This window comes from Lytechinus pictus, chromosome 9 (assembly GCF_037042905.1).
Source record: "Lytechinus pictus isolate F3 Inbred chromosome 9, Lp3.0, whole genome shotgun sequence".
Classification (NCBI taxonomy): Eukaryota; Metazoa; Echinodermata; class Echinoidea; order Temnopleuroida; family Toxopneustidae; genus Lytechinus; species Lytechinus pictus.
The window spans coordinates 4,142,488-4,158,528 of NC_087253.1; the positions used below are offsets into that span (position 1 = coordinate 4,142,488).

The following is a 16,041-nucleotide window of genomic DNA, read 5'->3' on the forward strand; positions in this document are numbered from 1 at the left end:
TTGTTTTGCATGGTCTCGGTTAAAATTATGGTAAGCCCAGAATTTCAAAATTGCATTGATGTAATTTATGTTTCCTATCTTAACTTGGTTCTTTCGTCATGTTTTGTTTTAATGATGAAGAAAACCATTTCGGTAATCATTCCTAGTCAATTAAGAATGATTCGAGTGTTAAATGAGTTTACAAAGTGAACTTGTACTATTAGAGATATCCGTCACAATTGGCTTTCCATAGTTAAACCAGGCACGGGTGATGCCAAACAAATAATAATATTAATAATAACAACTTAAGACAAGAGTTTAAATTAAACTTGACTTACGAATACAGACAATTATGTATCCCAATGGATAAATATAAACAAAATAGCCAAAGAAAATACCCAACAAAATCATAATAAAGCACATTCTATGTTTAATATAATATATCTTTAATATCCATCATCTCACCTTTTACCCACACAGCAAATAAAGTATATCAACATGAGCAGACATGCATTATATAATGTTGCATGTCAATATAAGTGAACATACATGTAGGTTATTCAGCTTCATATGTTTAGTTTCTATATATTTTATAACGGTTCCATGACATTTGCTCCGGCGACAATTGCTCCGATGAAAAATCTGCATCTTTAAGCCAAACATATAACCTAACCTCCAAAACTAAATAAACCCTAATCCTAATCTTTACATTCATCTGAACCGAAAAACTTACAATCCTAACCCTATGCCCTCTGAGATATTAAGACCGGAGCAAATGTCACAGGAGTAAATGTCGTGTCACCTATTCTTTAACAAACATCTGGTGTGATGATTTGGGAAAGAAAAGTTGATAAGAGGGGGGGGGGGGTTGGTTTACCCTGATAATCATGTTGGTGAAGATTTGATGAAAATCCATTAAAGAATAAGAAAGTTATACTTCTTGAAATTTTAAGTTATGACCTCATATGCAAGCAACTCCCCCATACATAATGTAGAGTAATTTGAATTCCATAAATTCACATTTTTGAAATTATAAAAATCTTATAGAAGGGGTTTCGAAATGCGTCTAATGATATATCCCCCTCAAAAATAAAATCATTTTCATTTTTTTTAAATAGAAAATCGAATTTTTGCGGAATTTATATCGCACAGCATGAGGAGTTGCTCATCTATGATGTAACAAAATCAAAACTTTAAAAATCCACAACTCTAATCATTCTTTGATGGATTTTTATCAAAACCTTCATAATTTTTTTTTCTCTCATTTATCAATGTTTATTAAACCCTTTTATTATTGGTTGATTTCCTTGTTACGATCAAAAATTTTCCATCCCTTTGCACTATCATAAGAGGTTACATACATAGTGAAACAAATATTGTTAATAGATCAAATGTCATAATATTCTAACATTTCTTTAAATTTCAATTAATATTCTTCATCTACAAAAAAGCATACCAATAAGCTAAATAAATCCTGGGCCCTCTTGCATCAAACTTACCATTATGCTAATTTTGCCATCCAATGGTAAACTTGTATGGAATCCGTAATTCTGATTGGCTATTGATCAGCATTACCATGGTGGTTACCATTGGCTTGCAAATTTACCATAATAGTAACTTTTAGGCAATGGAGCCTTGGATGTGCTTGATAATTACAGTTAAGTGTGCACAGCACTCGATGAATTCCTTCTAATAACATACACCAGGGGGGTGTTTCACAAAGATTTAAGTATGACTTAAGTTACACTTAAATGCTGATGCCTACGTGATATGCAACGGGCAATGTTATTGATCAATACGCAGTAGTGCGCGTCCTCTTATCATGATCTGACCAATGCGGTCACGCCTTTCATACCGCTCGCAACTAGGCATTTAAGTGCGACTCTTAAGTCATACTTATATCTTTGTGAAACACCCCACAGGTTTGGTTTCAGGCTTTCAGCACAAGCAGATGAACATCTTGACAATGGGCATAAGTACTACATAATCCTTCATACAAATTCAGAGTTAAAACAGAGCACCAATACAATGAAAAAGAAGATTTTTTTTTCAGATAATGAAATAAATTCAAAACATGTTCACAAAAATATTTAAGAAATATGAATCTTTTATCTTTGATTTCGGCCATAACCATTGGTTTTCTGTGTCATTTCATGAATGGTAACCATTATGAATTTCAGAACCTTATAATAAAGACTAAAATAATACTTATAGTATTTGAAATAAGTAATGATGTTAATGGTTATAGCAGTTTAAAATAACAATTACAATAGTAATTATCATCATCATCGTCTTTGTCACTATCATTATAATAAAGATAAAATTGTGAAAATAACAATGACAAAACTTATACACTGTTTGATGAATGTGCTTCTGAAAAAGTTACAAATCAGTAATAAAAAAAACAAAACAATAATTTGATACATTTTAAAGTACAAGTTGTCATGAATTCAGTTTAACACACTCAAGTTTCAATACAATTTTTACCACTCATTCTATTTCAAAAGCAAACCTGTTTTTCAAAATATATTTATACAATATAATATTCAAATCAATAAAAGTAGTAATGATGACACGATGAATGAATTAATAAAACTACCCTCTTACATACTACCTTGCATAAGACTACAAAATCCTGAATAATTAAAATTGATTAATTTCACTGCCTCTTTTAAAGCTGCTTTAAGGATGTTAAGAATAAGAGAAATAAAACAGGAAACACTTTTTAAAACTGAATGAACATTGCAATTAATGTACTTAAATCTAATTTACAAAATAAACGGATATGTAAAACACAAAATAAAGTTTGAAAACATTATTGAACTCTAAATCACATTGTTAAAATCATTAAAATAGATTTACTCCAAAAATTAGAAACTTTAAAATAGTCCAACCATAGTCACACAAATACAAATAACATATCTCAATGGGCAAAATAATTTGTGCTTAATATGAATAGTGTAATGCTGTTTCAAATACAATGTATATATAGTTATAAGCTATAAAAATAGAAGCTGCTTGTCCCTAATATGGTAAAAAGAAGAAGGGATAAGAATTGGCTAAGTCTGCTTTTTATCATTTTTTGGGAGGTGAATATGAGGAGGGGAGAATAGTGGTGGTGATAGTGATGGAGATGATATAAAGTTTTTGCTACCACTATGCAGACGCTTTCTGGAACAAAGCGAATCTATAGTCAAAAGCCCTTCAGAGCAAAGCAGTCTTTGTCGAAAATCGGTGAATAAAAAAAACAGTGTCGTCCATGACTCTGGACAAGCGGCATATTTACAATTTTTTGTCGGCTCAGAATTTTACGACAGTCGGCTGTCCCGGTTCACCAATTTTCGACAAGGACCTCTCAGCTTTTCATTGTTATGTGGGCAGGCAATGTCAATAGATTTGCCACGTTTTAGAATCCATCCCCATGGTGATTGGAAACACTCTCTATTGGTGGTGGGGAAGGAGGAGGAGAAATAGAGGAGGAAGAAGGAGAAAGAGGAGAATAATGAACATCTCAAATTGAAGCAATAGAGTACCGAAGTGTGATGTCATCAATTTCCACTTTTAGCATATCAGCATTTTCGATACCATATTTTGGTAGAGCATGATGCAAACCCCACTACCAAAATTTGGTGGGAATCGGTCCATGGGGCCCCAAGATATGACCTCATGAATACATAATTAGCCCCATCGAATTAATGTATTATTGCCCTGGTTCCTAACATTTAGAACCAGGCCAATAATTCACTGACTTCAATGGGGGCTAATTATATATTCATGAGGTCGTATCTAAGGCCCCTTTGGACCGATTCCCACCAAATTTTGGTAGTGGGGGTTTGCATCATGCTCTACCAAAATACGCTGAAATGCTAAAAAAAAAATTGTGACGTCACCACTTCGGTACTCTTCTTACTTCCTTCTAGGATAATAACGTTAATGCTCTTAACGATAATGAATGACACCAATTCCTCAAGGACATAGACATCTCAAATCAAGCCATTCAACCACTCACCTACAAAGTACATTGTACATCTGAAGTCTAACTACAAACTTCACCTATATAATCCCATTTCATGGACGGGAAAACACGAAGAAAACACAAACCACTGCACTGTAACACAGAAAATTGCAATAAATCACAAATACCACCATAACCTACGAGTACATGATTAACTACAATTGAAATCAATTGTATCATTTAATCTTTTTGGTAACAAGATAAGACAAACGAGTACAATCCAATTTATAATCAATTGCAACTCTTCCGCCTTAGAGTTTGCCATGGATAATGATCGATGTCAATTGTATGATCGATTGCATTATTCATGTTACAAAACACAGTTCTCACTTTCAGTGAAAGAATTGATGAAACTATAATATACAAGTTTATTCTAGATAACAAAATATAAACATTTCAACACCAACATATTTGTACATTACACGAGCATACACTGAACCTAACCTGCAGTTTTCTGCAGCATTTCACATATGTTATAGTACATAATTATTGCATGCAATTCTTTCTATTAATACACATGCAAAATTGCGTATTTATCTTACATCAACTGCAAAAACATTCTTCTTCATGAACAACCATAGTAAACTCACACAAATATCTATACTCTATTCATAAACCTGTATCATGATTTCAGAAATTAGTCAGGACCTTGTTTCATAAGACTTGCTATCGATGGCAAAGTAAAGCCTTTTGTTATAAGTGACTCAAATCAAGCAAATCTGACTGGCTCAGAGCATGTTTGCTGCTAGTTCTGTGAGCGTTAGCATGTTTTATGAAACAGGGTTCTTGGCCTTGTAAAGATGTCAGATATTTCACAATATCCAAGATTTCTGAAATGTACATGGATTGCGCATTCTTCAGACACGACAAATAATTCTTATCAAAGAAATTCACCCATAGCTATTGCATCTTCTTTGTACAATAAGGGGGATTAAACGAGCAATAAATCTCAGAGACGACTACAGACAGTTGCATGCATCCCCTGAGCGTGGTTATACTACCAAAGCTTCCCTGATCTGAGGAATATGGTAATATACATTCAGATTTTATTAAATCAAAGTTATAAAGAAACAAAAACCGATGATCTAGGAACCAACTTCTACCGGTCTGAGAACCACTGCTGTTTGAAAATGCTCTTCGTAGAGACAACCTAGCAATTTGACATTGTACAATTGATGCATTGAAATGATTTCAATATGCTAATTGAACAGATCTGGTGACAAAGCACAACCTTGTGGAACTCCCTGTTTGGTAGCGCTCTCCTGCTGAACTTTGCAGATGCAGTGGCAGGGGGGAGGGGGGTCATAAGCTCCTAAGTTCTAATAGCCTACCCTGATAATAATGGAACAGTCCGAATCACCATATTCCTACCATAACATCTGAATACACTTCCTGGACCACTCCACTACAAAGTAGGGGAGGCCCAGATGATTTCAATCTTTTCTCACTGAATACCACAGCTAATTTCAGATAAGTTTTGATATCACAACAATGGATCTGGGAGCCCTTGGCAGAAAGAGTTGTGATCAAATGCAACTTAGAAATTCAAACGTAACTTGATTTTAAACCCAATGAAATACATGTACCAGGGACTTGCGCTTGATTTTTGTTGTTGTTGCATTCAGACGAAATTCATTCTGCAATGGGTCCCTGATTTCCTCAAGGCAAGAAAATTTCCTAGTTCTTATACATCATGATGGATGAAATAAGAGCAATATTTGAGTAATTCAGATTCAAAAATATCTTTAGTGTCAGGATTTATACTAAAGTTGTGTAAATTGTCCGAGGAAAAGAAGATAAAGGAGCATTTCATGAAACAATAGTCAGAGACTTTCAATATTTGTTATAAGCTACTAAAATCCTTGCATCTGATTGGCTCAGAACTAAACTGTCAGAGAAAAAAAAAAAATCACTAATTGTTATAAGCTACTAAAATCCTTGAATCTGATTGGCTCAGAGCAAACAGCCAAAGCGTTTAGATTATGTTTAAAGCATTCCTAAATGTATTTTGGAAAGAAGATTAAGTGCCAATGGCAGTGCTTATGAATGAAAGTTGACCCATGATGCAGATGAAGTGAAATGGAAGATAAAGACAGCAGGACAATTTCAATATACATATTATCTATTTCTCATCAATTCATAGAATTTGACTTGATAACATAGAAATATCATTTCAGTTTGACAAATATTCATATCAAGTAAACACAGAAATGTATGCATTACACACTACATACCTTTAACCGAATCAGACCCACACATAGAATTTCATGTAGGGTTTTATTATAGTAATTATTAGAGACCAATCGATCCTTAAAGTAAATTCAAGAGTACATCAAGCTAGGTGGCCTGGTGGGTGTTTTATAGAGATTAAAGTTTGATTCAAAATGACACATAAAATCCTATAATGCATCACCGCATTGGTCAGATCATTTCACGGCAGTACCTACGCTTGCTAAGAATGATGAGTCCCATATATGCTTTTTCATGTTGGTTTGTACCCAATCCTTAATAGTTTTCTTTGGGGTGCTATCTGGTCCACTGTATGAAAGAGTTTTGGTTTTTCTGCAGTGGACTGCCTGACAGTTAATGCTCATCCTCCTCTTCATCGTCGTCGTCATCGTCGGGGATTGGTGTGGATGCACGAGAGCTGTTTGGTGATGGCGGAGCCGAGGCTGCTCTTGGATAACGGAACATCTGGGGGTTCAAAATAGAGGGATACAATTGATATTTACAATGGACCAATGATGAAGAAGATGAAAAACAAGAAGAAGTAGGAGAACAAGAACATAAAGGCTGCTCTTGGATAACGGAACATCTGGGGGTTCAAAATAGAGGGATACGATTGATATTTACAATGGACCAATGATGAAGAAGATGAAAAAGAAGAAGAAGAAGTAGGAGAACAAGAACATAAAGGCTGCTCTTGGATAACGGAACATCTGGGGGTTCAAAATAGAGGGATACGATTGATATTTACAATGGACCAATGATGAAGAAGATGAAAAAGAAGAAGTAGTAGAACAAGAACATAAAGGCTGCTCTTGGATAACGGAACATCTGGGGGTTTAAATAGAGGGATACGATTGATATTTACAATGGACCAATGATGAAGAAGATGAAAAAGAAGAAGAAGCAGAAAGAGAACAAGAACTTAAAGGCTACTCTTGGATAACGAAACATCTGGGGGTTTAAAATAGAGGGATACGATTGATATTTACAATGGACCAATGATGAAGAAGATGAAAAAGAAGAAGAAGTAGGAGAACAAGAACATAAAGGCTGCTCTTGGATAACGGAACATCTGGGGGTTTAAAATAGAGGGATACGATTGATATTTACAGTGGAAGAGCCGTGGTGTAGTGGTTCTGACTCTCGCCTTGTAAACAGAGGGTCGTGTGTTCGAATCCCACCGCGGTCTAGCGTCCTTTGGCAAGGCGTTAATCCACACTTTGCCACTCTCGACCCAGGTGCTAAATGGGTACCCGGTAGGATGCGAAAGATATTGTATGTTTGATTTTGCCAGCGCCATAATGAGGCTGCGATGAATGCAAGGAATGCTCCCCAGGGAGTGGATATTGTGCACTTTTCGTGCGGGATTGAAATGAATCCAATGACCGGGGTAATAATATGCTGTAACGCGCTTTGAGCCATTCAGGGAAAAGCGCTTTATAAAAATTGGCTATTATTATTATTATTATTATTAATGGACAAATGATGAAGAAGATGAAAAAGAAGAAGAAGAAGTAGGAGAACAAGAACATAAAGGCTGCTCTTGGATAACGGAACATCTGGGGGTTCAAAATAGAGGGATACGATTGATATTTACAATGGACCAATGATGAAGAAGATGAAAAAGAAGAAGAAGAAGTAGGAGAACAAGAACATAATGAAGAGGAAGAAACACTGAAACAACAATAACAAGAAGAACAATACAGAGAAGAGGACAAAGATGATGGAGGAGAAGAACAAGAACAAGAAAAAAAATAGGAGGAGGAGAAGTAAAGAAGAAGGTGAAAAAGAAGGAGGAGAAGGGAGAAAGAGGAAGAACAAGAACAAGAAAATAAAGGAGGAGGAGAAGAAGAAGAAGGAGGAGGAGAATAATAATAATAAGAATGAGGAGAAGAAGGAGGAGGAGGAGAAGAAGAAGAAGAAAGAGAAGGAGAAGGAGAGGAATAAGAAGAAAGAGGAGGAGGAGGAGGATAGGTAAACAAAAATAAAACAAAGAAGACAAAATGAAGGAAAAGAAAAAGAGGAAGAACAAGAAAAGATAACTTACCGTTCTTTCCTCTCCATTCTCTGGTCCTTCAAATAATTCAGGATGCGTCTTGTTGAGTGCTACATAGCGAGCCTTACGATAATACTGTTAAAACAATATACATGGATAAAAGATAAAGTATAGTTCTGTGCCCCGTCTTACAAATAGTTGCGATTAATCCAATCAATCGCAACTATGGAAAGCCAGCAAAGCCAACATCTACAATGCATGTTTGTTTAAAAAAAATTTAGATATGAATGTATATCCATAAATTCATAGATTTTTTGACAATTTGATGTGTTCTCCTTTGTTTACAAAGGACATTTTGCAAATTTCCTGTTGAAAAAATTATGACACTGATGGATTTCCAGAGAGTTAAGATTGATTGGATCAACCGTAATTCTTTTTTAGATGGGGCCCTGGTTGTGAATTTGAATAATGGACGAAAACGTCTCTGTTCAAAATAATTCAACCATATTTTATTCTGAATATATTCAATTACATGAAGAGTATTGTCTTACCACTAATAAATTCTTCCAAGAAATAGTTCATCCAGCATCTCTGTTCAACATTGTTCAAACCTATTTTATTCTGAATATATTCAATTAAACATTTATATATAGCACTTAATACAATAATTCAAAGTGCTGCATGCTAATACCCCGACTTAAGCACGGCTACCCTGATCGGACACTCGAGCATTCAAGGAATTCCTTCCTACCAGGTACCTATTTACTACACCTGGGTGAAGAGTGGCAAATGTAGATAAACGCCTTGCCAAATGAGTGTGAGTGCTGCAGTGGGATTTGAACCCAGACCTTGTGGTTCAAAGTCCGGAGACTTATCCAATGAGCCACAACACTTTAATATTACATAGAGAGCATTGTCTTACCACTCCTAAATTCTTCCAATCTAAAAGTTCGCTCAGTCTCTCTGTTCGATTCCTTTGCAGGATGCGTTGTCTTCGGTTTAGCCGTGTGAAATCAAACATATACTGTAAAACAAACAGAAAATTATTAATGCTATGGTATATATATCATAATTTTTACATTAAAGGGGAATGAAACCTTTGGAACAAGTAGGCTTGTGTCAAAACAGAAAAATCAAAGAATAAGAACAAAGAAAGTTTGAGAAAATCGGACAAATAATGAGAAAGTTATGAGCATTTGAATATTGCAATCATTAATGCCATGGAGATCCTCCGTTTGGCAATGCGACAAGGATGTGTGATGTCACATGTGAACAACTTTCCCTTTGATGGACTATGAAATACCCCCAAAATGTCTCTTTTGCTTTTTCTTATGGTGATACAAACTCTTTAACCATGATGTATTCTTTAAAAATCTGTATTACATGCCTTCCTATAGAAAGATCACATGATCTACTGATAGATGTGATAAAAGAGGCATTTTAAGTAAAATATATACTTAAGAAATGGGGAGAGTTGTTCACAAGTGACATCACACATCTTTGTCGCATTGCCAATATGAGGATCTCCATTGCATTAGTGATCGCAATATTCAAATGCTCATAACTTTCTCATTATTTATCAGATTTTTCTCAAACATTCGTTGATCTGTTTCTTTGATTTTTCTGTTTTTACACAAGCTATCTTGTTCCAAAGGTTTCATTCTCCTTTAAAGGTTGAGTCCACCTCGAATAAAAGCTGGTTTAAGTAAATCATTATTATTTTTTATTATTCCTATTGGTACTAATATCATTATCATATACATCATCACCATCATGATTATCATGATTGTCATTGTCCTCAGTATTATTATTACTATCATCATCATCGCCGTCAGCGTCGATGTCGTCATCATCATCATTATCATCATCATCACCACCATCAACATCATCATCTTCACCATCATCATCATCCCATCATCATCATCATCACCATCACCATCATCATCATCATCATCCCCATCATCACCATCATCATCACAATCATTATCATCATTATCATCATCATCATCATCATTGTCATCGTCATCGACCCGGCCACGTGTACAAAATCTATGGGAGGTCGTCTCCAGCGGCCTTGTAAATCGGAGCCAATGACCTCAATTACATCTCTGATTATTATCATCATCATATCTCGTTCCTCATTTTGGTAAAGCTTACCCCGGCCAGCTGCTGAATCGATTCTTCGCCACTCTTAAAGCGTCTATCGACGATGTAGATCCCGTAGAACATCGGGTCCGCTATGTGCTCCATCATTAACATCATGATCCATAACATCATCTCATTCAATATCACCACCATCATTATCACCATTATATCTCATTCCTTATATTTGCAAGCTTACCCCGGCTAGCTGCTGAATTGATTCTTCCCTACTCTTAAAGCATCTATCAACGATGTAGATCCGGTAGAACATTGGGTCTGCTATTTCTTCTCCCATAGATCATCCTTATCATCATCTCAATCATTATCACCATTATATCTCATTCCTTATATTTGCAAGCTTACCCCGGCTAGCTGCTGAATTGATTCTTCCCTACTCTTAAAGCATCTATCAACGATGTAGATCCGGTAGAACATTGGGTCTGCTATTTCTTCTCCCATAGATCATCCTTATCATCATCTCAATCATTATCAACATCACCACCATCCTATTATCGCCATTATATCTCATTCCTTATATTTGCAAGCTTACCCCGGCTAGCTGCTGAATCGATTCTTCGCCGCTCTTAAAGCGTCTATCAACGATGTAGATCCCGTAGGACGTCGGGTCTGCTACGTGCTCCCCCATGAACAGGCCAAACCCGGAGAGATTGGTAGTAACACTGGGTATACCCATCACAGTACACTCAGCTGAAAAATAAATAACACACTGGTGATAACATTTCGGTGTTGGTTAAGTTCAGTGTTAAACTTTTGGTGTAAAGTTCAGTGTTAACATTATGGTGTCTGTTAAGTTCAGTGTTAAACATTTAGTGTTAAGTTCAGTGTTAACCTTTAGGTGTTGTTCAATTTCAGTGTTAACAATTTGGTGTTTATATTCAGTGTTCACCTTTAAGTGTTGATTTAATTTGGTGCTAACATTTAGCTGTTGGTGCGGTCCTGACTTTTCCACCAGCACAGCACCAAACTTTAAAGATAACATGACAGTGGGGGATTTCAAGTTTGGTGTTTAGGTGTTAATGATGGGCAGATTTTTATACCAGCACAGTACCAAAATAAAAAGGTGACTAAACATTCAGATATTTGAAGCTCAGTGTTAAGCTTTTTATGTTGGTGTTGGCCAATTTCATATCAGCACAGCTGTCACAGCAACCAAATAATATTTGGTGATTTAGCATTTGGTGTTAACATTGTAGTGTTAATGTCAGGCTGATTGTTACAAACTCATCATCCACAATACCATCATTGAAACCTTAATCACCCCCACCAGCGAAACCTCCATCATCATCATCACTTCAGTCACCATTACCATCATCATCATCATCATCATCCTCAATTCCTCCTCATCATCATCATCATCATCATCATCATCCTCATCATCATCATCATCATCATTATCATCATCAACATCATTATCACCATCATCATCATCATCATCATCATCATCATCATCATCATCATCATCATCCTCATCCTCATCCTCATCATCATCATCATCATCATCATCATCATCATCATCATCATCATCATCATCATCATCACCATCATCACCATCACCATCATCACCATCATCACCATCATCATCATCATCGCGATCATCATTATCATCACCACTACCAAAATCATCCTCCTCTTCCTCATCACCACCATTTAGACTTAAGAATGGTCTGTATTACCTGGTGTATACCCCCACGGCTCATAATAAGAAGGGAAGACGCCAAGATGGCATCCACGAACAAACTCCTCGTAATCACAGGCAAACAGTGGATTTGTTGACGAAAGGAACTCAGGATGGAAGATCACCTGAAAAAACAAAATCAATCAAAACATTTGATTCTTATACATTGTTGATAACTGTGCTCAAAGTTAACTGTGCTCAAAGTTGAATGATTATTTTGTCACATTCTTCCTTCCACAGCATAAAATAATGTTCTGATGTGGAGAGATCTAAGAATATAAATGTTTCAAAATGAATGATATTGCAAGCAAGATATCTTTGAGAAGTGCAATTAATGAAATAGTTCTGTGGTATCATTATAACCCACTGACTTTTTAAGAGACAATTGATCTGGTTAAGATCACCCTCATCCAAAGACCCAAGCAATTGTCATTTCATGATTTCTACACACGATTGGCCCGTATTCTGATGTCAGGTTTAAAGTTGTGGTTTAAGTATGGATAGCCAATTGTTACATAAATCACTAACAGTAGAGAAATCATATTTCAGCTCATTTGGCTCTCAAATCTTTCATAATTATCTAGGAAGTATAAATAGATGATTGTCTTCACCATTGAAGAATCAGGAAAGAGCACAGTAAACACAAGAAACATACAACTTAATATAAATTTTGACGCTTTTGGCTTCCCATAAGTTTAGCACAGAGTTAGACCATGGTCTAAGTTAAACCTGACTTCACAATACGGGCCAATAAGATAATTGCACAGGGGAGGGGGGGGGACACTTTGCATAGAGGGGCTATCACCTTTCCATATGTTCATACTACATGATATTTTGTTACGACAAAACAGACATATTTTTACTGGAACACTTTTTTTTAAAAGATTTTGAAGAAAAATAACCCTTTATGTGAAAATTAACTGGGAGACATCTGCAAATATAAGGGGCTATTTTTTTTAGATTTTGAAAACAAATTACCATTTGTGGTAAATACAAGTATACAAGGGGAAGTTTTGCCAATGTAGGGGCTACTTTTTGGATTTTGAAGACTTTGGAAAATTTCAGGGGCACTTTTGCAAATATAGGGGCTATTTCTTAGATTTTGAAGACGAATTGCTCTTTGTTTGGAAAATTAGAAGGGCACTTTTGCAGCTGTAGGGGCTATTTTTTTTTTACAGAGACAAATTACCCTTTGTGTGGAAATTTACAGGGGAACATTTGCAGCTGCAATTTTTTTTTAGATTTTAAAGACAAATGACCTTTTGTGTCGAAAATTACAAGGGAACTTTTGCAGCTGTACGGGCTTTTTTTTTAGAATTTGAAGAGAAATCACCCTTCGTGTAATTTTTATGGAGAATCCATCATACCTTAACACGATCATGACGTTCATTGAACATCTTTAGACGGCGAAGATTACACAGGACAGGATCCTGATGGTCGTCGATGACGTTGTGCGTGCAGATGGGCGGTAGGTTAGGACGCTGGCTCGCGTAGATGCAACGTTTTAGCTTCACGAGGTCTTCAGAGAGCAGTAGGTCCTCAGGTTTGATGATCTCACCTCTAAGTATTGGAAAGACAAAATATCATCATGAGAGTATTTGCTGTGCAAGCCTGTGTTCACCAAGCAGTATTTGCACACTAACGCATTTACACCTACATACATAAAGAACACCGACCTTGGGCCATTAAAATAGTGCTGCAAGTCAGGCGCCATGTTCGGGTTCGGTTCGGTTCGGCAAGGTTCGGCAGAAATTTGCCGAACATTGGTTCGGTTCGGGGTTCGGTAATGATAGACTGATAAAGCTATAGTTCATTCAGGTATACGTAGCGTACCGGTAGACAATTTGTACTTGATTGACTGCATGTGCTCGCGTGTACCTCTGTCACATCAAACCATTTTATCTCTATCTTGTTGACATGAAACTATGAAAGTTATAGCGCTCAACGAATCTACTGTTATCTCGAATTTGATTATCTGATGACAGATTTATTGGGTAACTCACAGTTCTAAAATGGCGACTCTTCCTAGTCGTCCATACCTGGACCACACTTTGGATACTTGCCAAATTAACTACGCTCGCACTCGACTCGTACCAGCTAGGCCAGCGCATGCAGTCCTAGCGGGACTCTGAGCTCATGAATATTTATATATACAGTCCGGCCAAACGTGATTGGCAATTGCATCACATACAAGGCGGCCAGCGCCAGTGCACTGAACTGTAGGCATAGTAGGGCCAGGGGCGTGTCAAAGAAAGCGTGCTTATGTAATGTGCCTTTCGCTAATTGGCTCGATGGGTGAACTAAACCACCAATCGCATGTCGCTGATTGTCGCATCGGTACATACAGCCACGTGCTTTGTCTGCTCGCGAAACTCAGCTCACTGACCCGAGATTTCTATGATTTCATTGGTCAGATTTCATTTGGCCATGAACGTACAGACCAAGTGGGGATGCAAAGTTTTACGACTGTAATGGGACAGGGGGAGTAGAGTGATCATCGAATTGTTTGTGGTTAATTTGAGAAGTTGATAAGAAAGGAAAAAAAAAAGTAAAGATTGGGGGTCATTTTCCCCCAAGAGATGAATGTTTCCGCATGGCTTTATCTTCATTCAACTTGTCAACGAGGGGAAGGGGATCTTGCTATATGCTATACCGTAATCATTCATGAGTGTTTGATTTTTATTTTCATCTGATTGTTAATAATACAAAAGATAACTTCACCTCATCTCATTTCTATATTATTTGTTTTGCGTCTTTCCTTTCCATCTCTAACAGTCACTCACTTTATTTCCCACTTTCACTGGATCTCTCGTTTTCAAAACTCTTTACTTCTCTCTAAAATCATGAAAACTAGACAGTAGCGAGCCGACACCTCAATAATAATGTCAATCACCTCAATCAGATCTTTATTCTCCGCCGCAACAATACACGAGTTACGATCTTAATCACATCGTATCGTAATTCGTAATATTAATGGTACTTCATCTTTCACTTTCAGTTTATTGAGCTCGTTCATTCAAAATACTTTGAAGATTTTCAAACAAGAATCTTGTTTGCCACCTAAAAACAACAATATTTTAGATAATTAGATTTAACCAATGAACACTCATACAGTTTTGGTTTTCTTTACCATGCTTCGGCGATTCGGCCACAGAGCGAGAGATGATGAAAGCCAGTAAAATGATTATAGCGCAAGCTCGCGCAACATTCATCGGATCTCCTTTCTTAAAGGGATGGTCCGGGCTGAAAATATATATATCTTAATACATAGAGTAGAATTCACTGAGCAAAATACTGAAAATTTCATCAAAATCGGATAACAAATAATAAAGTTATTGAAGTTTAGAATTTAGCAATATTTTGTGAAAACAGACGTCATGAATATTCATTAGGTGGGCTGATGATGTCACATCCCCACTTTCCGTTTTCTTATGTTATTACATATAATCATATTTTTTTCATTATTTCATACTTGTGTGAATAATCTGTCTCCCTTATAATGAAATAAGTTGCAGCAATAAATATCTAATGCACTAAATCAGATGTCAATCCAATTTTTCTAGTTCTTGGAGGAAGAAATTTGAATAAACCTAATTTCATATAATAAAATACAAAAGAACAAGTGGAGATGTGACATCATCAGCCCACCTAATGAATATTCATGACGACTGTTTTCACAAAGTATTGCTAAACTTTAAAATTCAATAACTTTGTTATTTGTTATCCGATTTTGATGAAATTTTCAGCATTTTGCTCAGTGAATTCTACTCTATTTATTAAACTATAAATACTGTCAGCCCGGACCATCCCTTTAATCAGGGCCGTAAAAACCACAATGTCAACATGAAAATGAAAACAAAATCTAGTAACCGCAAAATAAGCGCATACTTCCAACATACAATTGCAAAGAAGATTAAATAGAGAATGCGCAAATATAATGATTAGAAAGGGTGTAAACTTATAAATTTATTAGCTGAAAGCCGT

At 36.2% G+C, this 16,041-nt stretch overlaps 1 protein-coding gene across 1 annotated transcript in view; it reads right to left on the reverse strand.

The window, feature by feature from the left end:
- Positions 1-392: 392 nt before the first annotated feature.
- LOC129268417 (glycogen [starch] synthase-like) overlaps positions 393-16,041 on the reverse strand; it is a 28,014-nt gene continuing 12,365 nt past the window's right edge. The window contains exons 9-14 of the mRNA XM_064104517.1: positions 13,425-13,617; positions 12,056-12,182; positions 10,912-11,069; positions 9,142-9,243; positions 8,271-8,354; positions 393-6,688 (exon numbers count right to left, since the gene is read on the reverse strand). Coding sequence (XP_063960587.1) covers positions 6,578-6,688; positions 8,271-8,354; positions 9,142-9,243; positions 10,912-11,069; positions 12,056-12,182; positions 13,425-13,617 — 775 coding nt within the window. The 3' untranslated portion in view covers positions 393-6,577. The remainder of the gene's footprint in view (positions 6,689-8,270; positions 8,355-9,141; positions 9,244-10,911; positions 11,070-12,055; positions 12,183-13,424; positions 13,618-16,041) is intronic.